At 53.8% G+C, this 20926-nt stretch overlaps 2 protein-coding genes across 9 annotated transcripts in view; one reads left to right on the plus strand and one right to left on the minus strand.

Moving 5' to 3' along the window:
- The window catches only part of RERE (arginine-glutamic acid dipeptide repeats), a 469695-nt gene extending 464520 nt beyond the window's left edge, over positions 1-5175 (plus strand). For all 8 annotated transcript variants that reach the window (XM_023215261.1, XM_023215263.1, XM_023215264.1 and 5 more), the window contains 3 exons: positions 1260-1406; positions 1930-2110; positions 2434-5175. In XM_023215261.1, coding sequence (XP_023071029.1) covers positions 1260-1406; positions 1930-2110; positions 2434-2467 — 362 coding nt within the window. In that variant the 3' untranslated portion in view covers positions 2468-5175. The remainder of the gene's footprint in view (positions 1-1259; positions 1407-1929; positions 2111-2433) is intronic.
- Positions 5176-13398: 8223 nt separating this feature from the next.
- SLC45A1 (solute carrier family 45 member 1) overlaps positions 13399-20926 on the minus strand; it is a 31170-nt gene continuing 23642 nt past the window's right edge. The window contains exons 7-9 of the mRNA XM_023215260.2: positions 20196-20372; positions 18191-18396; positions 13399-13818 (exon numbers count right to left, since the gene is read on the minus strand). Of these exons, the coding sequence (XP_023071028.1) occupies positions 13552-13818; positions 18191-18396; positions 20196-20372 (650 nt within the window). The 3' untranslated portion in view covers positions 13399-13551. The remainder of the gene's footprint in view (positions 13819-18190; positions 18397-20195; positions 20373-20926) is intronic.

Genomic DNA, 20926 nt, shown 5'->3' on the forward strand with positions numbered 1-20926 from the left:
GGAGTACAGGTCCCGTGGTACAGCCTGTGTGCGGGGCTTCCTCACCAGCCACCCTCCAGTGTGGGGCAGGATGACTGAGAGGCCAGGGCCCAGAGGGAGGGCGGGGAGCCACCTTGCTTGGAGGCACCAGGCGCCTCCCCTGCCTCTGTACCCAGTCCTGGCATGGGAGAGCACTCACCATTGCCATCCTCATATCTGAAGCTCTGTTGGCACCTGGTGTAGACCTTACAAGCCTTGGTCTAACCAGTGTTGAGGACAAGTAGTCATTTGCTCATTCATGCATCATTCATTCAGCAAGTGTTTACTGAACCCCTGGGATGTGCCAGGCAGTTGTAGGTGCTGGCAGAACCCCTGTCCACATTTACCTTCCAGTTTGGGGAGATAGTTGAAAGATGTGTGCCAGGTTGTAAGAGGTGGAAAGTGCACGTTCTGGAAGAAAATAAATCCAGAAGAGGGAATCAGGAGAGCTGGGGGCAGGGGCAGTGTGGCAGTTTTGAGAAGGCTGTCAGGAGAGGCCCGCTGAGGAGGTGAAAGGGCAAGCTGTGGGAAACAGGGGCGAGAGCAGCCACAGAGGCCGAGGGGGGCTCCCAACCTTCCAGGGACCCCCGGGCAGCATGGCTGGAGGTGGCAACCCTGAAATCCCTGCCAGCGCCTGTGTTGGCTGGAGCTGGGGGATAGGAGGTGAGGGCAGGAGGTGGTGTGGTGAGGTCAGATCAAGGCAACATTCTGAAGGGAGAGACGCAAGATTTGGTGCCAGCAGAGAAGAGAGGGCAGTGCCAGGCGGCCGGGTCCCCATTCTGCGCCACTCGCTCTGCTGGCCTCCTTTGGGTTCTGCGAGTGAAAGGCAGGGAGACAGCCCTTGGCAGGGGGTGCCAGCCCAACACCTGCTGGGGCAAGGCTGTATGCTCCTGTGACCTGACAGGCAGAGGGCAGGCCCAGGTGGCTGACGAGAGGGACCCTGCTGATCCCGGATCCTTGACCAAACCGGACTGGGATTGCCTGTTGGGGGCGCTCCACAAGGGGACGAGGAAATACCTGCATCAGCGGTGGGCTCATCACTTCTCTCTGCCTCTGGAGCTGTTGTTGAAGATGGAGGCAGCCACTTTAGGACAGGGCCACCTGCAACCAGGTGGTGCATCCGGCCCTGGTGACCCGGAGCCGGCTTGGGCTAGGAGGAAGTCATCGGCCATTCCAGCCAAGGGGGACAAACATTGAAGAGCCGCGCGCCGCCTCCATCTGGCCTTTTGTCCTTTCTTTAGGTTCAGCAGGCCCCGTTCACCCGCTGGTCGACCCCCTGACTGCTGGCCCCCACCTGGCTCGCTTCCCCTACCCGCCTGGCACTCTCCCCAACCCTCTGCTTGGACAGCCCCCTCACGAGCACGAGATGCTTCGCCATCCAGTTTTCGGTAAGACTTCCCCTCTAGGAGGGGCGGGGAGGCCGTGTGAGTTGGGTTGGGGTCTGGTCTGCTGTCTTCATTCATTCATTCATTCATTCATTCATGCATTGAGCAGGCAGGTTCTTTCCCCCTGCGTGCAGGGGGTCCATGGGGGAAATAAGCCTTCTGCACTCTGGGGGCTGCCTGGGGTAGGGGGTCATAAATGCATCAGCCTTGCTAAGAGCCAGGACTGCAGGACCAGTGAAAATAGCAGAGGGGGCTCATAGCAGGTCTCTGAAGGAGAAGCACTTGGGCTGAGGCCTGGAGCATGTGGAGGAGGGGCCGGAAGGGTCCAGGCAGAGGCTCCCAAGGGTACCTCCTGCCTCCCCGGAGGCTCTGCCTTCCGGCTATCTGCAGAGTCTGGGAGGGGCTGGCTCCTGTGTCCATGCTGGCACTTCTCCTGTGCTCCTTGCCGTTTGCTGTTCCTGTGCTGCCCCGGTCTTGGCCAGTCCTCTGGCTATTTCTGTAGCGCAGGTTGTTTTGTGTTTGGCAGGCACCCCCTATCCCCGAGACCTGCCTGGGGCCATCCCACCCCCCATGTCAGCAGCCCACCAGCTGCAGGCCATGCACGCCCAGTCGGCTGAGCTGCAGAGACTGGCCATGGAGCAGCAGTGGCTGCATGGACATCCCCACATGCATGGTGGCCACCTACCAAGTCAGGAAGATTATTACAGGTGAGGCGGGGTGCTGGGAGGGAGTGGAGGGGGATCTGAGCCCAGGCTCCCACCAAACCCCCCACGTGCCCACGGTGCTTCTCCCGCAGTGCCCAGGGCCAGGCTTCTCCCCCTCGGCCTGCTGGGCCCTAGAGGGGACATTGCGGAACCACGGTGATGGGAGAAGCAGAGGGAGGGAGGTGTTGGGAGGGTAGGTCAGCTGCACGGGAGGCTGCAGGCTTGGGGTTGGATTGCCTGGCTGTTGCCTTTGGGGTTGCCCCCAGCCTGCCTGACTGCCTGCCTAGGCCTGAGACTAAATATGCTTTCCTGTTTTGTCTTTCCAGTCGACTGAAGAAAGAAGGTGACAAGCAGTTATAAGTTATTTATTTGTTAACGCGGGCTGTGGAAACCCCAGTTCTTGGGGGAAGAAACAGGACTTTTTACATACAATAGGAGCTGCAAAAGCAAAAAGAATATCTTCTAAAGATTTCTTTATATATTTAAAAACCCACAACTAAAAATGTATCCACATAATAGTGTTCGTTTGTCGAGAGGATTTCCCGAGACTGGTTTGGATCTCCCTGCATGACAGTCCCCCAGAAACTTAGTGAGTCCTGGACTGGACTGAACATCCAGAAAGCTTCCCTGCAATCTTGGGGTTTGGCTTTAGTTTTCTTTTCCTTGATTTCTCAGTAGGTGCTAGAATCCAGTTCACACCCTTCACTGTGCGTGCAGACACACTGACACACTCCGCCACGAGTGCTCCAGAGCCCGCGAGGCTTGCAGATCGGTGGCATAGGAATTTGGAATCCAAGAGCTATAATTTTTAAAAAAATCTTTTATTTTAATACATTGTAGGAAATCTTCATAATTTGAGAAAGTTCTGCAGCATGGCTTTTTACGTCTGTAAATAAATAATTTTAGAACAGCCTTTTTTTTCTTCCATAAACTACTATTGTGATCTATTTTTTCCAGCCATGTCACTAATTGTGAATTCCTACCAACTATTGACAGAATACAGAGTTGATTTTTTAATAAAAAGTTATATATAATTATCCCTTTAATTAAAGGGAGCAAAGGGGCGTTCCACATGGACAGAGAGGCTTGGGCCGAGGCCTGGTCACAGCAGCGAGCATCCAGGGTTTGCAGGGACGATGTTACAGACTCTCTGTTTTGCTGCCTTGCGTTTCACTTGTGTCTGCTCCTAGCCTGTGCTCTGCCAACAGCGCAGACTTCTGCTCCATCAGACCTCTTCCATTTTGCACAGGGAGTGTAGGAGGTGAATGTTCACTTTCTGTTCTCCGGTGTCACTGTTCTGTTTCCACGAGATGGAAAGCGCATGGGCCTGTGTCCATTGTAGATTTCCTTCTAGATTTCTATGTACACACACTTGATTGTTCTGGATGAATGTCTTTTTTAATACTCCAAAAATTTCATCATCTAAGAAATTCAAGAAAATGATTCCATACAAATAACTCAGCACACGAGCAACCCAGGGCGTATGCCTGCCAAAGGGATCTACTAGAAGGCTGCCCTCTCATGCTCATTGTCATTTGGATGTTGTGATGAGGACGGCCCCGTCATTCTTGCCACAGACTGAGGCCACTTTTGAGCAAGGGAGATCCTGGAGTTAAGACAGGTGTTGGGGGCCGTGTGTATTTTACCCTAGGAGCAGGTCTGCATGGTGACCTCACCCCGCACTGGTAAACCATTTGAGTCCCACTCTTCATTCTGGAAGTGGGAACTGGAGTCCCACCCACAAATGTGCAGTCAGAAAGCCGGCTTTGTGGGGGCCGCTTCTTAGGAGGCCAGGCCCTTCTGAGCAGAACAGTCCTGGAGAGAGCCTGCCCTCCTTTCCAGGGTGCAGCCATAATGCACTTTCTCCCAGGCTGAGTGCAGGCTCTTCGGGGTTGTCTCCCCTCTGTCAGCCCTGCTTTCTGCCAGGACATGTCCTCTTCCGATCTTTTTCTCTCAGACACTTGACAGCTCTTCTGCCATTGTGCTGGTCCCATCCCAAGAATTGTAGGACAAAAAGAGACCACACTGGGTCAGAGGACACAAAGGCCACCTAGGACCCAGGCTGCAGAGGGAGCAGGAAGAGAGGCTGATAGTTTGATCCAGAAACGAGCAGATACTAGCTCAGATTCAGGTTCTGGAGTCAAATAGGGGCATTTCCAGTTTATCTTAAAAACCATGTTTGGTTTCAGTTGGGATAGGATTGTTTTGTCTGTTGAAAATGTTTCTAGGTTTTTTTTTTCTTCCATTTTTCTCTCATTCCATTTCTGCCTTAACTTTAGTTTCTTAGCGGGGAGGAAAGCTCACATTCACCTTCTGCCCTGGGACTTCAGACCACATTGGCTTGGAGGCTCGTCTCCTCCTGGGGTGGGGACAGGCTCTCACGGTGGGCTTGTTCCATGGCTCTGAGTGAGGCCACTTCCTGCTGGGCTGCCAGACTCCTGCATCCAGGCCCCCACCTTCTCGGCTTTTGGTTTTTCTGTCTGTCTTTTTGGTAGAACACAACATCTACCGTTCAGTTAAACCTTCTTTATCTCCTCCTCTGTCATCCGTTTTTCCAAAGAATGAAGAGTCGAGTCCTCTGAGGTCTGTGCTTGAAAACTGTCCGAAGGTGTTCTCGTTAGGTTTGCTTTTCTCCCCGTATCCCAAGGCGAAGCACTGAGATTCCTCCATCTAAAAACCCTCGACCTGAAACCCTCACCTGGTCAGCTACAGTTTGTTTAGGAGGCCCTGACCTTCACGGTGTCTTTGAAGCCCAACCACTTGGTTTCTTTCAGCTTTTCCTCCCTTTGTTCGGGGCTTGGTTTGGCTCCTCTGTGTGTGTCCGTATCTTGTTCAGTGTCCTCGAGGTTGAGCTTCACTCCACTGCGGCAGAGGCAGAGTGCACACTCAGATTTGCTACGTTTCTATATATCTTGAAGCTAAATGTATATATGAGTAGTTCGCCGTGAGATAACACAGTGTGAACAGTAGACACCCAGAAATCGTGACTTCTGTGTTCTCTCCATTTGAGTATTTTGTAATTTTTTTGAAATATTTGTGGACATAAATAAAACCAAGCTACACTACAACCCCTGGGTGTCTCCCATGTGCTGTCTCATTCCTGGAGAGTGGGCAGGGATCCTGGCTGTTACCCCAGGTGGGGAAGGAGCAGAGGGAGAGTCGGCTGTTCCTTGCTACTCGGGACCCTGTTTGAGCGGCTTCCAAAAACCTCCTCTGTCTGGGAAGAGGCTTTCCCTGGTGAGGGTGCCATCTTTCTGTGGAGGCTCCCCAAGCAGCAGGATGGGCCCTAAGCAGGCATTGGCATTGGGACTAAAAGCATTTTCCCCTACCCCTCGCCATTCACCCCGCACCTCTAATCTGTGGACGTCGCCAGCGTGTACGGGCGTGTGGCAGCCTCCCTGCTCAGGAGATGTCGGAGCCGCCCTCATCTGTCTCTCCCCAAGGCCTGCCAGTGCCCCCGCACCCCACCCCCCCGCCCCGCTCTAGAGTCGCGCTCAGGTGGCAGATGTATCCCAGTCCTAAGGGGCTCTGACCCTCCAAAGGGGCAGCAGGCAGCCTGCAGCGTGTGGACATGGCCGCATGGGCAGGCATGGTTGGAATCTGCGCTGTGGCTTAAGAACCTGTCGAGGGCATTTTCCTGAAGCCTCAGGATTGTCCCCGGAAGTGTGTTCACCCCTTGTCATCTGGGATAGGGCGATGAGTTTCTAGATGTTTTGGGACATGGGAAGAGAACAGCCCAGAAAGCTGTTGGTAAACTGCCCTCAAACCAGGCAGGATCCGCCACGTGGTAAAGACTTGGGGAGCAGCAGGCACCAGGCACTGCCTCACTCAGGATCTGAGAAAGCATCGCCATGCAAGGACCCGAGTGGCGCACACAGTGACGGTCCTCGAGGCGAACAGCAGAGGTCCTGCTCAGCATCATAGCTGACCAGGGCACAGGGATGGGCCTACAGGCCAGCCACGGGAGCCCCAGGTGGCTCCCAGTCCAGGTCTTGAGTGAGAGGATGGCACTGGGGTGGCCGGGAGAGGCTGGAATCCAGGTGCTGTCTTTGTGGGTCTCTGGGACTGCCCCTTAGGAAGCTGCTGTGTTTAGCAGGTACAGGTCTGTGAAGTGTAGATTTCAGGGTGGTCAAATGATTGGACCCAAGCGTCTTGAGTAGATAGTAGGTTGATGCTACAAGGCCACATCAGAGCTAGGCAGCTTCTCAGGCATGAACAGCTGTGGCCATTGTCACCACTCTGCCATGCACACATGTGAGGAAGAGGGCTAGGAATGCTAACCAGACATCTGCTGGGTGGACGGGGTGGAGGGATATGGTGCTGTCCTCCAGCAGCACCCCCAAGCTAGGCCCTCGCCTCTTTGTTCCTGGAAATGCATCCTCAGCTTGGACATGGTGGCTCAGCAGCCCCGCTGGTTCCACTGCAGGAGGGCTAGGGAGATGGCACTTTGCAGGGCATGGTGTAAGTCCCAGGGCCTCAGCACAGTGTAGATGTGCTGCAGGGTGTGTGGCTGCATGGTTGGTAAGTGTCCACGGTAAGTCTAGGGAGGGGAGACCTCACTTAGGCCTCACCTGGGTAAGACAAGATCACGTATCTGAAGGGCAAGAATGCACCGTGGAGAAGTCAGCCGTGGCCTCCCACACACACACGGGATTGCAAGCTTCCAGGCCCTCAAAAATCAGCACTGGTGAGCTGTACAATTGTGGATGTGATCAGCTGGTGAATGATGGCGGAGGTGGTCAGGGCCAGAGCCCTTCTGTGTGGAAACTGAGGAGACATGAGGACCCCTCATCTGAGCTAAGAGCCCTCACTAGCCCCAGCCTGACAACGCGGTGAGACCCAGGGCAGTGTGGCTGGGCGCCAACACAGACCAGTGACCACCGTCAGCCTCACCTGAGCAGCCCAGAAGGCCAGGGAACATATCTGAACTCAGAGCTTTGAAATCAGAGCCAGCTACCCAGACACAGGGGATGAAGCTGCCAGGCCCCAAGACCAGTGGAAAAGTCTCTCCTGCACTGGACCCCTGGGGTCCTTCCTGCTGCCCAGTGGAGACCCAGGAACAGCGGGGTCCTCGGCCTCCCTGCCTTCTCCTAGGGAAGGTCTGCCAGATGAGCCAGCCAGGGGAGGCAGCCGTGCACTTGCTCATCCAGCTGGACTGACGTGGCTGCAGGATGAAGCCAGTCCTTTCTGGTTTGTGAGGTTCCTGGCCCTCCCATTGGAAGGCGGGGCCTGGCCAGAGCCGGCATCCATCGTGGATCCCCAGGAGTTCAGGAACAGCCTCCTGCTCAGTCCCTGATGAGCTCCAGCCACGGATCCCTCACCGGGTCCTCTTGGAGGCGGCATTGTCGGCCTGTGGCAGTCTCGGTATCTCAGGTCCTTTCCCTGAATCCCTGCTGCGTTCCTAGCTGCCCTGGGAACCTTGGCAACTCAAGTTCTGGGCCCTGGTTCTCTGCTCCTCCAAGGTGGCTTCTCCAGTGGCTGCCTTTGCCAAGACTGGTCATTGTTTCCTTTTGGCACCTTAGGGACCCAGACTGCAGAAGTCCGCTCTATCTCCCGCAGCCCAGCTGTGTGTGCACAGGCTCCCTTCTTAATGAACCAAGTTCTGTGTGGAAGGCCCTTGCTCTGTAGATATTGGACGGATGGATGGGTCCTGCTGGATGGACGGGCGCCGGGCCCTGCAGGGCAAGGTTCCTTGCTGCCAGTCCAGATGTGCTGTTGGGAAGTAGGTGTGAAGGACCAGATAGAAGGACCTTTTGGGTTGACTTAGGAAGGCATCCCAGGGATGCCTCTGCTGGGCACCTAGAGACCCTCCCTTCACATTCTCCTGACTGTGCCTGCCATGTGGGCCCTGCAGCCTCTCTGACCCCAGCCCTGGTTGACACCATCTTAGAAATGGGGAATTGGGCTTGGGGGATCGGCTTCGGTGAACCACTAGGGTTTGAGTATCCATTGGAGTAAATTTGATTAAAAACAGGCCTTTAGGGCACCTTTTAGTTGTCCCAGAGAGGATTCCTGAGGCCATTTCTTGCCTATCCCACTGTTTTCTGGGCACCTGACCACCCAGGCCCGTCCATCCCCTTGGACCCTGCTGCTGGGCAGCCGTCAAAAGAGTCCATCCCCGTCCCGGCCACCAGGTGGCAGTCGTTACAAGGCCCAGATGCTTTCCCTGGGCCTGCGGCCGCCACAAGACCTGCAGCCCTCGCGGTACGGGCGAGCCAAGGCCCCCTGGCGATGGTGGGGAAGGCTGGAGGGTTTGACAGGGAGCGCTGTGTAAGAGATCCCACGTTTCCTGGAGGCAGGCGGCCAGACGGGTGGGTCACAGATCAAGGGGCGACTGGACAGGCCCCAGCAGAGCAGGGTGTGGAGACGGCTGGGAAGAGGGGGCTGAGTGTGGGCAGGTGAGGCTGATGGCTGTGGGCAGGTAGGCAGGGCGGCACGGCTGTGAGAAGAAGGGCAAAGGCCTTGTCTGGAGAACAGGAGGTTTCTTCTGTTCTCCGCTGCATCCCCCAGGGCTTGGGAGGTGCCCGGTAGGAACTCAATGTGTCTTGTGTAGAAGAGACTCCCAGGATGGCATCAGCAGTGGATGACTTCCAAGGATCACGACTCCCATAACCATGCCTCCACTCGCCGAAAAGCCCCCTGAGCAGCTGCTGGGGGTCCTGTGTGCCATGAAAGTGCCCACCCCAATTCCAGACACCTGCTCCTTCCCTCTTCGGATGCCCTCCACCCGCTCCCTGCTGAGGATGACACGTCACGTGCCACGCGCCCGAGTGGATTCTGCAGACACACTCCAAGCGAGCGCAGGGAGGGCCGGGACCGCCCGACTGCCGGGGGCCCAGGCAATTGTCAGTTCTTGCATATTCCAGGGAAACCACCTCTGTTCCCCCAGAAACCTGTAGCCCGGCCTGGTGAGTGTGGGAATGCCACCTTACCCTGTCCTGGTTCCCAAGGGAATGGTCCAGGGTTAGCCCAACAGCCTAGGGAGGCAGAAACACAAACCCCAGGGAGGCGATGACCTCCAAGGCAGTTCCTTTGAGGACGTTCAGTTTCCATGCTACGTGCTGTGGCCAGCGCTCGATGGCAGTTCTGAGTGGCATCAAGGAATGGGAGCCACTTTCCAAGTTTGCTGACAAGAAAGTCAGGAATGGCTTCAGATCTTGGTGGCGCAGTTTTGGTTCTGAGCGGCCTGAGAAGCGTGAGTCTTACGGAGCGCTGGCCGATAAAGCGAGAGGCCTTCTCCCGCTGTCCCCTCACCTCTGAATGGGATGAGAAGCTCCTTCCAAGCTGAGCTCTCTGGGGAGCGAGCCCACGGCAGCAGCACAGTGTTCAGGACACAGGGAAGGGAGCTGCCTGCCGGCAGGGGCTCGGCTGGCTCACGGTGCTCCTGAGGCACTCGGCGGCGTGAGGCTGGACTCAGACTCTCTGGGCTCACACTCCACCCGGTTGTGACCTGGGCCAGGTACTGATGTGCTTGTCTCAGGGTCCAGGTCTGTCAAATGCAGGAATGATGCCTCCTCCCCAGCAAGGTCGGAGAATAGATAAGATTCATTCACACGTGACCGTGAGCAGAGTGAGGACTTCGCAAACAGGCAAGCAGCGGGACTACCCTCATCATCACAGCTTGAATTTGTTTTATTTATTTATTTTTATTTATTTTTTTAGACAGAGTCTCGCTCTGTCACCCAGGCTGGAGTACAGTGGCGCGATCTCAGCTCACTGCAACCTCCGCTGCCAGGTTTGAGTGATTCTCCTGCCTCAGCCTCCCAAGTAACTGGGACTACAGGCGCACACCACCACGCCCAGCTAATTTTTTGTATTTTTAATAGAGATGGGATGTCACCGTGTTAGCCAGGATGGTCTCGATTTCCTGACCTCACGATCCGCCCGCCTCAGCCTCCCAAAGTGCTGGGATTACAGGTGTGAGCCACTGCGCCCGGCCCACAGAAAGCCTCTCTGAGATGTGGAAGTCAAATGAATGTGGCTCTCAGTGAGTCCCAGGCCTTGTGGTTTGGAGCCAGTGACTGCCCCCACTGCCATCTGCTAGGAACAGACCTGAAGGTCAAGGGCAGCGTTTTGGACCCAGCCTGAGGGCAGTAGCCCCGCAGTTCGGGAGGCAGGGCAGGTTCTCAGAAAAGAGAGGCTGACAGGATGATCCCCACATGTAGAAGCAATCTGTGTTTTGTTAGAAAGTTCTAGGAAGAGGGCCTAGGATTTGACAAGCCAAGAGTAAGAGAGAAGCCCCTTATTCTTCATTTTGACCAGTTCTTGGCAAAGACAGCCCAGCCCAGAGGACAGCCACCCAACACCACAATTTCTAGAAAGTCTGAAGCTCTTCCAAGCAACATAAATGTGGGGAGGATAAGTCTGCAGTTCCAGGAAAAGCATGGGACTAACAGGGCCCAGGTCCATGGAGGCCCAATGGAGCTGTGTGACTTTGAAAAGCCACTAAACCTCTCTGTGCTTCAGCTACGTGTGTATCAGGGACCATGAGACTCACCTCGCTGAGCTCATGACCATGAAGGGTAAAGCAGCATCACATGAAAGCACATGGAAAGAATCGCTGGCTCCAACCAGGATGGACTGAACGGAGGAGGTGGCATTTCAGACAGGTCTACATGGATGAATCAGATATTGATCGGCAGAGAAGAGGCGGACTTGGCCTGCAGGAAGATCCTAAACACAGACACCAATTGCGGCCCGCAAGGGTTCTGTGGCTGTAGTACAGGGGGCTGGCAACATGGCGGGTGGCCGGCTCAGGAGGATGGGCTGGGCTCCGTCTGGCGGGAGGAATTTCCACCTGATTCCCTAGGCTCTGGGGAGCCAGGGTGGGTGCCATGGAAGACTGGAAGAGGGGATGGGCTCAGGCCTGTGTTTATAGTCCCCCAGCTTCAGGGTGGAAGATGCATGTGAGGGTAGACAGGAGGCCAGGAGTCCGGCAGGGGTGCAGAGAGGAGCGGTGGGGCTCCAGGAGGCAGCAGGCAGTGGCACTGAAGAAGGCTACGGCCCATGGGGGAGGCTGGGGCTCATGTGGGAAGGTCATCACCAAGGTGGGGAGGCCGTGGTTGGGAGGGAGGCTGTGGCCCAGGCGGGGAGGTAGCCTTTCTGACTGGCCCTAAGTGGTCACAGCAAGATGACAAGACACTATCAGAAACCCCAGACTCCCCCCAGGCTGGCAACAGGCCCCAGACCCCCTGTCGTTTGTTTTGGATTTGTGGTCAGGGATGTCTTCTATGTCCCCAGAACACAGGGACCATGCAGTGAGGGAACTGGGGGCTACACAATCCCAGGCCAGACCCAGCTTGGCAACAACAGGGACCTGGCTGTGACCCCTCGTGGCCATTAATCACCACGTGGGGAGGAGCCCTGGGAAGGGGCTTCAGTGAGCTCGCGGGGTCAGGTGATGGAAGATGGTCAGAGACCAGATGGCGAGGGACTGCCACACTCACGAGAGCTTTGCCAGGTCCATAAAGGGACACTGGGAGGCAGTGGGCACGGTCAGGGCAGACCCAGGCTCAGCAACACCTGCGCGCAGCAGGCACATGAGGTCCATCTGTGGAATGAACCCTTGGCGGATGGAGGGGGAAGAATGACCCGAACCTCGCCCTCCAGCCCCTAGTCCCTGCCTGTGGAGTCAAAGGGCAGGATGGGTGCTGACCAGCCACGTCGGCTCCAACCTCCTTGAGATTCCAACTTTTGGAATTTTACAATCCAAGCATCTTGGTGTCTGTGCTCCCTCGAACCTGTGAAACAAGTGCTCACCTCAGAGATCACTCCCTGGCTTCATCAGGGCACTTGCTCAAACGGCCCCTCACTAGTGAGGCCACCCAGCATGCCACTGCTGCCCTGTCCTCCTTCCGTGCACTTGCACTTGTGCTGCACGGAGCCTCAGTGAGCCACGTGTCTCCCTTCCTCTCACATCAGTTCCAGCAGGGCAGAGTGGACACTCACAGCTGGATTCCTGGGCCAACCACTGTCTGTCACACCCAGGCACTAGCTGGATATCTGGAGGGTGGATGAGTGGATAAGAGGATGGATGGATGGATGGATGGATGGATGGATGGATGGATGGATACATGGAGAAGTGGATATTTGGGTGGGTGGATGGGTGAACATGTGGATGGATGGATATATGGGTGAGTGGATATTCGGATAGGTGGATAATAGTTGGATGAGTGGATGGATGGTCATGTGGATAGGTAGATGAGTAGATGTGTGGATGGATGGATATATGGATGAGTGGATATTTGGATGGGTAGATGGGTGGATGGATGGATATATGGATGAGTAGATATTCAGATGGGTAGATATTTGGATAAGTGGATGGATGGTTATGTGGATGGGTGGATATGTGGATGGATGGACATATGGAGAAGTGGATATTTGGATGGGAGGATATTTGGATGAGTGGATGGATGGTCATGTGGATGGGTAGATGAGTAGATGTGTGGATGGATGGATATATGGATGAGTGGATATTTGGATGGGTAGATGGGTGGATGGATGGATATATGGATGAGTGGATATTTGGACGGGTAGATGGGTGGACGAGTGGATATTTGGATGGGTGGGTGGATGGATGGATGGATGGATGGATGGATGGATGGATGGATATATGGATGAGTGGATATTTGGATGGGTGGATGGGTGGATATGTGAATGGATGGATATATGGATGAGTGGATATTCAGATGGGTAGATATTTGGATGAGTGGAGGGATGGTTATGTGGATGGGTGGATGGGTGGATATGTGAATGGATGGATATATGGATGAGTGGATATTTGGATGGGAGGATATTTAGATGAGTGGATGGATGGTTATGTGATGGGTGGATATGTGGATGAGTAGATGAATGAATGGATGAGAGAATAAATGGATGAATGGACAAGTGAATGAATATGAGGCATTCTGATCCAAAAGACCTGTGTGCTCTGACTCTACCCTGGGATGCAATGTACAGAATGTATGGTCCAGTTAGACCAGGCTCTCTCTACCTCAGCATGATTGACATGTGGGTTTTGCTAGCTCCTTGCCGTTGGGGCGGTCCTGTGTGCCGTGGGAGGTTTACAGCATCCCTGAGTTGTGACAACCAAAGCTATCTCCAGACATTGCCAGACGTCTTCCTGGGGGTGGGGGTGGGGTGGCAAAATTGCCCCTGGTTGAGAAGTTTTGAATTACACCTTCATTTTCAAAAAAAGATTCTTACAAACCTCCCCCTGCCCAAGTCCTCAGGAGGGTAACTCAATCCCCTGTGGACCTCTCAGCCACCGGAGAGCAATGCCTAGAAACCGCAGGCTTTGCCGCTGTCGTTTATTATTTTATCACATATTTACATTCCAGGAGGCAGCCTGTCCCCCTGTCCACCAAGGTCCTTTGGTCCTCACTGGTCGGCCTGCTGCAGACCCCCAGGTGCAGGCGTGTGTCCAGAGTCGAGGCTCCGCGATGTCAGACATTCAGCAGGAGAGGCCGGTGCTCCTCGTCTGCAGCGTCGCTGGGAGGAATTTCATAAATGACAAACAGGGAGGAGTATAGGCAGCCCAGGAAGGACACGAGGCTGGAGAAGTACATCACCCCGTTGGCGCTGCCCACGGCCGAGGTCAGGGGCCCCAGGACCAGGGAGACCAGAATCTGGGCCAGGAAGTACTGGCAGCTCAGCAGAGAGATGTCCACGCCCATGCCCCGCCGGGTACCGTCCGCACTGGACCCTGCAAACTGACCCAGAGGAAGAAACGTGTCAGCGAGACCCGTCGCAGCACGAAGTGACCAAGCTCCATGTGTCCTGCGAGCCCAGGAGGCCTGAGCGGCCCACGTACAGCGGCCTCACATTTTCCACTGCCAACGTGCACAGGGAGTTCAGCCAAGAGTTTAACGATATTTGTGTTTGGAGAGATGACGACAATGAAAAGAATCCATGACTAATGGGGCAGACGAGGCGGCCGGAGACACTTTCCCCGCTCAGCACGTGAGCTCTTCCCCGTCCTCTCACCCAAAGAAAACCAATCTGCACAGCCAGGCGGCCACTCCACTCCCAGCATCCCATCCTTCACCTTTGTCCAGGATGGGACCTGCCCAACACCACTCCCCACAAAGTCCTCTGCACATGACGCCCTTTGGTCCTCTGTCTGAGGCTCCGAGGTCCTCGTGGCCTCCAGCTTGGACGCGTCACTCACTCTCCCTTCCCTGCATGCCACGCTGGGAGACAGTGGCTGAGAGTGTGGTCTGTGCAGAGCGACAGTGGGGAGCCGTGGCCTGGATTTCTGTCACTCAGCTCCCCTAGCACCAGCCGGCCTGCAAGGTGCTGGGTGAGTGGGCATTGCTGTGACTTGGGAGCCTAGGCCTCCCCTGCGGCTTCCCCGTGCCAATTCTACCCCCATCAGAAGGGCTGTGCTCGGGGCCAGCCCAGCTGAACGTGTCAGACTCCAAACTCCTTAAAACAAATCAGGCCCAGGCCTAGGGGAGGCAACTCAGGCATGAGATTAAAAGGGAGAGAGAGAAACTCAGTAATCCAGGTCACATTTCTTTTCTTTCTTTCTTTCTTTCTTTTTTCTTTTTCTTTATTGAGACAGGGTCTTGCTCTGTTGCCCAAGCTGGAGTGCAGTGGCACAATCTCAGCTCACTGGAGCTTCAGCCTCCTGGGCTCAGGTGATCCTCCCACCTCAGCCTCCTGAATAGCTGGGACTACAGGCGCATGCCACCATGTCTGGCTAATTTTTAATTTTTTTTTTTAAGAGATGGGTCTGACTATGTTGCCCAGGCTGTTCAGGTAATATTTCAATGCAGCATTTTAAAATTTCAAAGTCACTGCAAAAGAAAATTATGGTGTGAACATTATGTGACCATAAAAAGGAATGAGGCCCTGACCCAGGAAACAGCCTGGATGGAGCTGGAAGCCTACAGCTGCGCCACAGATGCCAAACACAAGAGTCCATGGATTGCCTGACTCCATCACAGGAGACGTCCCAAATAGTCAAGTCCATGGGGACAGGAAGTAGGTTAGTGGTCACCTAGGCCTGGTGGAGTGGGAGGGTCAGAGGGGTGACAGCTGACGGGGTCTTCCTGGGCTGACAAAACTGTTCTGAAATTGATGGTGGTGACGGTTGTACAACTCTGCGTGTGCCAAAACCACTGAACGGTGCACGTCACACGCTATTAGATGGTGCACAATATCTCAATACAGCTGTTAAAAGTCTATGCTGAGCAAAATATCAACAAAAATTTAAGGCACTTTATTTATTTATTTATTTATTTATTTATTTGTTTATTTATTTATTTGAGACGGAGTCTCGCTCTGTCCCCCTGCTGGAGTGCAGTGGCGCAATCTCGGCTCACTGCAAGCTCTGCCTCCCAGGTTCTCACCATTCTCCTGCCTCAGCCTCCGGAGTAGCTGGGACTACAAGCACCCGCCACCGCGCCCGGCTAATTTTTTGTATTTTTTAGTAGAGACGGAGTTTCACCGTGTTAGCCAGGATGGTCTCAATCTCCTGACCTTGTGATCCGCCCGCCTCGGCCTCCCAAAGTGCTGGGATTACAGGCGTGAGCCACCTCGCCCAGCCTGTTTATTTATTTACGCAGCCTCTGTCACCCAGGCTGGAGTGTAGTCGCGCAATCTTGGCTCACTGCAACCTCTGCCTCCTGGGTTCAAGCGATTCTCCTGCTTCAGTCTCCCGAGTAGCTGGGATTATGGGCATGGGCCACCATGCCCGGCTAATTTTTGTATTTTTAGTAGACATGGTTTCGTCATGTTGGCCAGACTGATCTTGAACTCCTGACCTCAAGTGATCCACCCGCCTTGGCCTCTCCAAGTGCCGGGATTACAGGCATGAGCTACTGCGCTCGGCCTTTTAAGGCACTTTTAAATGCCATTTTTCTTTTTGCCTCAGATTCCAATATGGGGTGGCTCAGCACTGTTATTGATCCTCTCTTTTTTTTTGAAAGTATTACTATCTTTATTATGGCATGCAGTAGTATTTTATACATTAGGTCATTTTATAGTAAAAACATTTATGTACAACTGTAGAGAAACTGCTGCACAGATAGCTCCAACTTGAATTAGAGACTATTTTCTCTGTAGAAAATAGTAAAAATTATAACATTTACCAACCTAGCCCAACGAGTTCATTTAAACAAAATAGTAGCTAAATATATTATACTTTTATAAATACAGGTTGAATTCTGGGATCCAGGAGAAACTTGAGTTTCATTGATTGAAACAGCCATGTTTTAAGTTATGTGAAGTGAAACTTCACTTTTTTTTTTTTTTTTTTCTGAGACAGAGTCTTGCTATGTTGGCCAGGCTGGAGTACAGTGGCACAATCTTGGCTCACTGCGACCTCCACCTCCAGGGTTCATGCCATTCTCCAGCTTCAGCCTCCTGAGTAGCTGGAACTACAGGTGCCAGCCACAACGCCTGGCTAATTTTTTGTATTTTTAGTAGAGATGGGGTTTCACTGTGTCAGCCAGGATAGTCTCAATCTCCTGACCTCATGATCTGCCTCGGCCTCCTAAGTAGCTGGGACTACAGGCGTGAGCCACCGTGCCCAGCCCCCTCTTAATTTATGCCTGATTATTTTTCTTTATGCGAAATTCATAATCCATAACAAGGTTTTAGCTGTTCTTTTCTAAAGGACGGGCACCATATCCTTTTATTTTTTTTTATTTTTTTATTTTTTTTGAGACGGAGTCTTGCTGTGTCTCCTGGGCTGGAGTGCAGTGGCCGGATCTCAGCTCACTGCAAGCTCCGCCTCCCGGGTTCACGCCATTCTCCTGCCTCAGCCTCCGGAGTAGCTGGGACTACAGGCGCCCACCACCTCGCCCGGCTAGTTTTTTGTATTTTTTTTAGTAGAGACGGGGTTTCACCGTGTTAGCCAGGATGGTCTCGATCTCCTGACCTCATGATCCGCCCGTCTCGGCCTCCCAAAGTGCTGGGATTACAGGCTTGAGCCACCGCGCCCGGCCACCATATCCTTTTAATCTGCTTGGTAAGGTACTCAGGCCTATCCAGGTAATGAAATGGTTCGGCTGTTATTAAAGCATGCAAGAATCTAATAAATTACGCAGTCACCTAATACCCACGGCTGGATGGGAAGCCATGAGGAACAAGGGTGATGTGATAAAACTGGCAAGTGGATCAAGGAATAAGAAGCCAAGAGAATTCTGAGAGCAGAGGGCAAGAAACATGTGGTCAGGATTCAAGGACAGAACTGAGGTCCACAGAGAAAAAGGATGTCGCCTCAAGGTTCAGGAGCTGAGCTGACTATCAGAGTCCCTAGTACATGGTGAACTGATCCTGTATTTAGAATTTTGGGCGGGACACGGTGGCTCATACCTGTAATCCCAGCACTTTGGGAGGCTGAGGTGGACAGATCACGAGGTCAGGAGATTGAGACTAGCCTGATCAACATGGTGAAACCCCGTCTCTACTAAAAATATAAAAAGTTAGCTGGGCATGGTGACGCCTGCCTGTAATCCCAGCTACTTGGGAGGCTGAGGCAGGAGGATTGCTGGAACCCGGGAGGCGGAGGTTGCAGTGAGCCGACATCGTGCCATTGCACTCCAGCCTGGGTGACAGAGCGAGACTCCATCTCAAAAAAAAAAAAAAAAAAGAAAAAGAAAAAGAAAAATTGATGTTTTTGTTCTGCATGGATTTTTGGCAAAAATTCTGATTTTTAAAAATACTGTATTAACATGTTATTGATCTGGATTGCTGAGTTTTCTGAGCTTCGCTGCCTCCCCATAAGCCCCACCCTGAATGGCTGGGACAGGCGTCAACAGGAGACCCCGTGACCTGACAAAGGAGTAGAAAGGGGCAGCCTCCCATTCTGTGCATCCCGGCAAAGGACAGAGCCCAACCCAGAGGCTGGGTGAGCTGGAGGCTTCTGCTAAGGAAGCAGTGAGGGGATTACAGGCAGGGGGCACGCCCCATGCTCAGAAGGGCCGCCCTTGGTTGAATGCTCTGCCATTGCTGTCTTGACAGTCGTCATTGTGCACCAGGCTCTGCAGACTGTGCCGCTGGTCCTGGGGGACAGCTCTCAGGAGGGGCTTCTCCAAGAAGCAGACCCGAAGCAAGACAAGGCAGAGCACTTACCTTCTTACTCTGGTAGTAATCGCAGAGCAGCGAGTAGGGCAAGGTGCACAGGGTGGAGAATAAAACCCCGTAGGTTATGCAGAGCGACAGGACCACGTAGAGATTCCTGGAGAGGGTAGCGAGCCCCGTCCCCAGGCCGAAGGCGAGATAGGCGATGAAGTAGAGGGTGCGGATGCTGAGGAACTCCTCCAGCTTCTCCAGGATCGCTGCGGGCCACAGAGAGGGTGAGCAGTGCCACACGGCCAGAGCCTCCGGGGACTCAGCTTCCAGCGCTACCTCCCTGTGGCTGACCTGAAGCTAGCAGTGGTGGCACCTGGCTTGGCAGGCCACTTGCCCCAGACCAGAAAGTACTTCCTGGGGGACCCAGGGGAGCTGAGAGACTGCCCCAGTAACTCTGGTGGGTGCCCAGGACAGGGCTGTCTGGATGGATGGCAGGACCGGGGTGTCCTGCCTGTTCACACCGGCTCGGGTCAGGTCCCCCAGGGCTTCTGCAGGTGGAGGGATCTTGGGGTTGTGACACCAAAAAGACTCAAGGACTGAGGGTCTCGAGCTAAACCTCTGTGTTCTTGTGTAATTATGGGCACGACAGCAGCCCATCCCGTCGTCGGCCACCATCTTTACACCCCCAAGATGACGGGACAGCATGGATATCAGCAACGGGGCTCCCTAGAATCCATAAAATGGGGCCAGTTCCCCACGCCCCAAGGCCACACAGCTATGGGGGAAGCCAACATCCAAGGTGCCGCCCCGTGGACTCGCAAGTGAGATCTGACAAATTTCTTCTTGCCGCAGCCCCTCAGTGACCCTCCACTTTGGGGCTCGAACCCACAAAGATGGGGGTAACTAAAATAAAGCAGTTGGCAGATTATGGCTCGAAGGCGAAGTCCAACCTGCAGACTAGTTTTGTAATTTAAAAAAAAAATTAATTTAAAAAATCAAAAAGAGATGAATATTTTGTGTTGGCAGATTATGGCTCGAAGGCAAAGTCCACCCTGCAGACCAGTTTTGTAAAACTGGTCCATGATCCTGTTGACCATGGGGCTTGTTGTGTGTTGTGTGAGCCCCTGTCGAGGGCTGAGGCGCTCGTGTGGGCAGGGCCACCCTGTCTTCTGTGTGGTGGAGGTTCCCCCTGTGCAGAGGAATTTTGAACACATGTTCCTGGTGGCCACCTTGAAATAAGTCTTTCCCAGCCTTCTCTTATGACAAAGAAGAGTAAGAAGGTAGTAATAATTTAAAAAATCAAAAAGAGATGAATATTCTGTGACGTGAAAATCACATTAAATTCGTATTTCAGTGAACACGGTGCAGTTTTATTGGCACACGGCACGCCCACTCGGTTTCCCGTCTGTGGCTTTCAGTGAGGGGCTGCAACAGAGACCGCTGGGCCGGCAAAGCTGGAAATACCAACTCTGCGGCCTTTTGCGGAAAAAGTGTGCGGACCTCTGGGACAAAATTTGCCCGGTGCACGCTACCAGCCAGGCCCCATGGGAATGGCACCTCAGCTTCGCCCTGGTGTGAACTCAGCACTGTGCTCCAAGGGTACCCAGACAGAGAACCTCAAAGTCATCTGGGCCCCTGGCCCCTGCCCACCCCCACGCTCCATGATCACACACCCCTGCCCCCACCCCCTCGGGAACAGGTTGCTCCCTGAATCAAAGTGGGAAGGAGCTGGGGGCTGGCAGACAGTATGCTGCCTGGGAATGGCCTCAGGGTTCCCCCCGAGCCCCCACTTCACCCTCGCTACGGCCTGCAGGTGTAGTCAGGTCCTGACAAGCACCCGTGCCCCGCAGGCCACCAGCTCTCAGAGGCCTGAGGCCCACAGGCTCCATTTCTTCAGTCGGGCTCCCCCAGGCCCAGTGCCCTGCAGCCGGGAAAGACAGTGGCGACCCCCAAATTGGGATGTAGTGTCTGCAGTCGTAAGGACATGAACCTGCCTTCACTTCACATGCTCCAGGGACCCAACCAAAGCCCTCACTGCCGTGCCGACCTGGCTGGTGGCGGGTACCTGAGTAGAAGGCTGCACTGAAGGCATAGATGCACATGCCCCAGCAGCCCATGGTCACGCCGCTGTTGTACTTCTGATATGCCTCGGACGTGTGCGGGGCCTTGGGGTCCCCCTGAAACACCACCTCGCCCATGAAGTCCGTGTAGAAGAGCAACATCCCCTCGAATGAGAGCCACCCTGGAAGAAAGAAAGGGGTTCATGACCTCGGGGGCAAAGGCCAGCACTCTGCCCTTTCTCTAACCAACACGCATCTACTGGTTATAAAAGCAAGGAGCAATTAAAACTGTTCGTTTCTGATATGGTTTGGCTGTGTCCCCACCCAAATCTCATCTCTAACTGTGGCTCCTGTAATCCCTGTGTGTCACGGGAGGGACCTGGTGGGAGGTAACGGGATCATGGCAGTGGGTCTTTCCCATGCTGTTCTCATGGTCGTGAATACATCCCATGAGACCTGATGGTTTTATAAATGGCAGTTCCCTGCACACGCCCCCTTGCCTGCCGCCATGTAAGATGTGCCTTTGTGCCTTCTTCGCCTTCTGCCATGATGGTGAGGTCTCCCCAGTCTTGTGGAACTGTGAGTCCATTAAACCTCTTTTTCTTTATAAATTACCCAGTTTTGGGTATGTCTTATATTAACAGTGTGAGAACAGACTAACAGAGTTTCCTTACAATTTTGTTTAATTTTAAACCCCCATATATTTCTTTTTTTTTTTTTTTTTTTTTTTTTTTTT

Source organism: Piliocolobus tephrosceles, chromosome 1 (assembly GCF_002776525.5).
Source record: "Piliocolobus tephrosceles isolate RC106 chromosome 1, ASM277652v3, whole genome shotgun sequence".
Lineage (NCBI taxonomy): Eukaryota > Metazoa > Chordata > Mammalia > Primates > Cercopithecidae > Piliocolobus > Piliocolobus tephrosceles.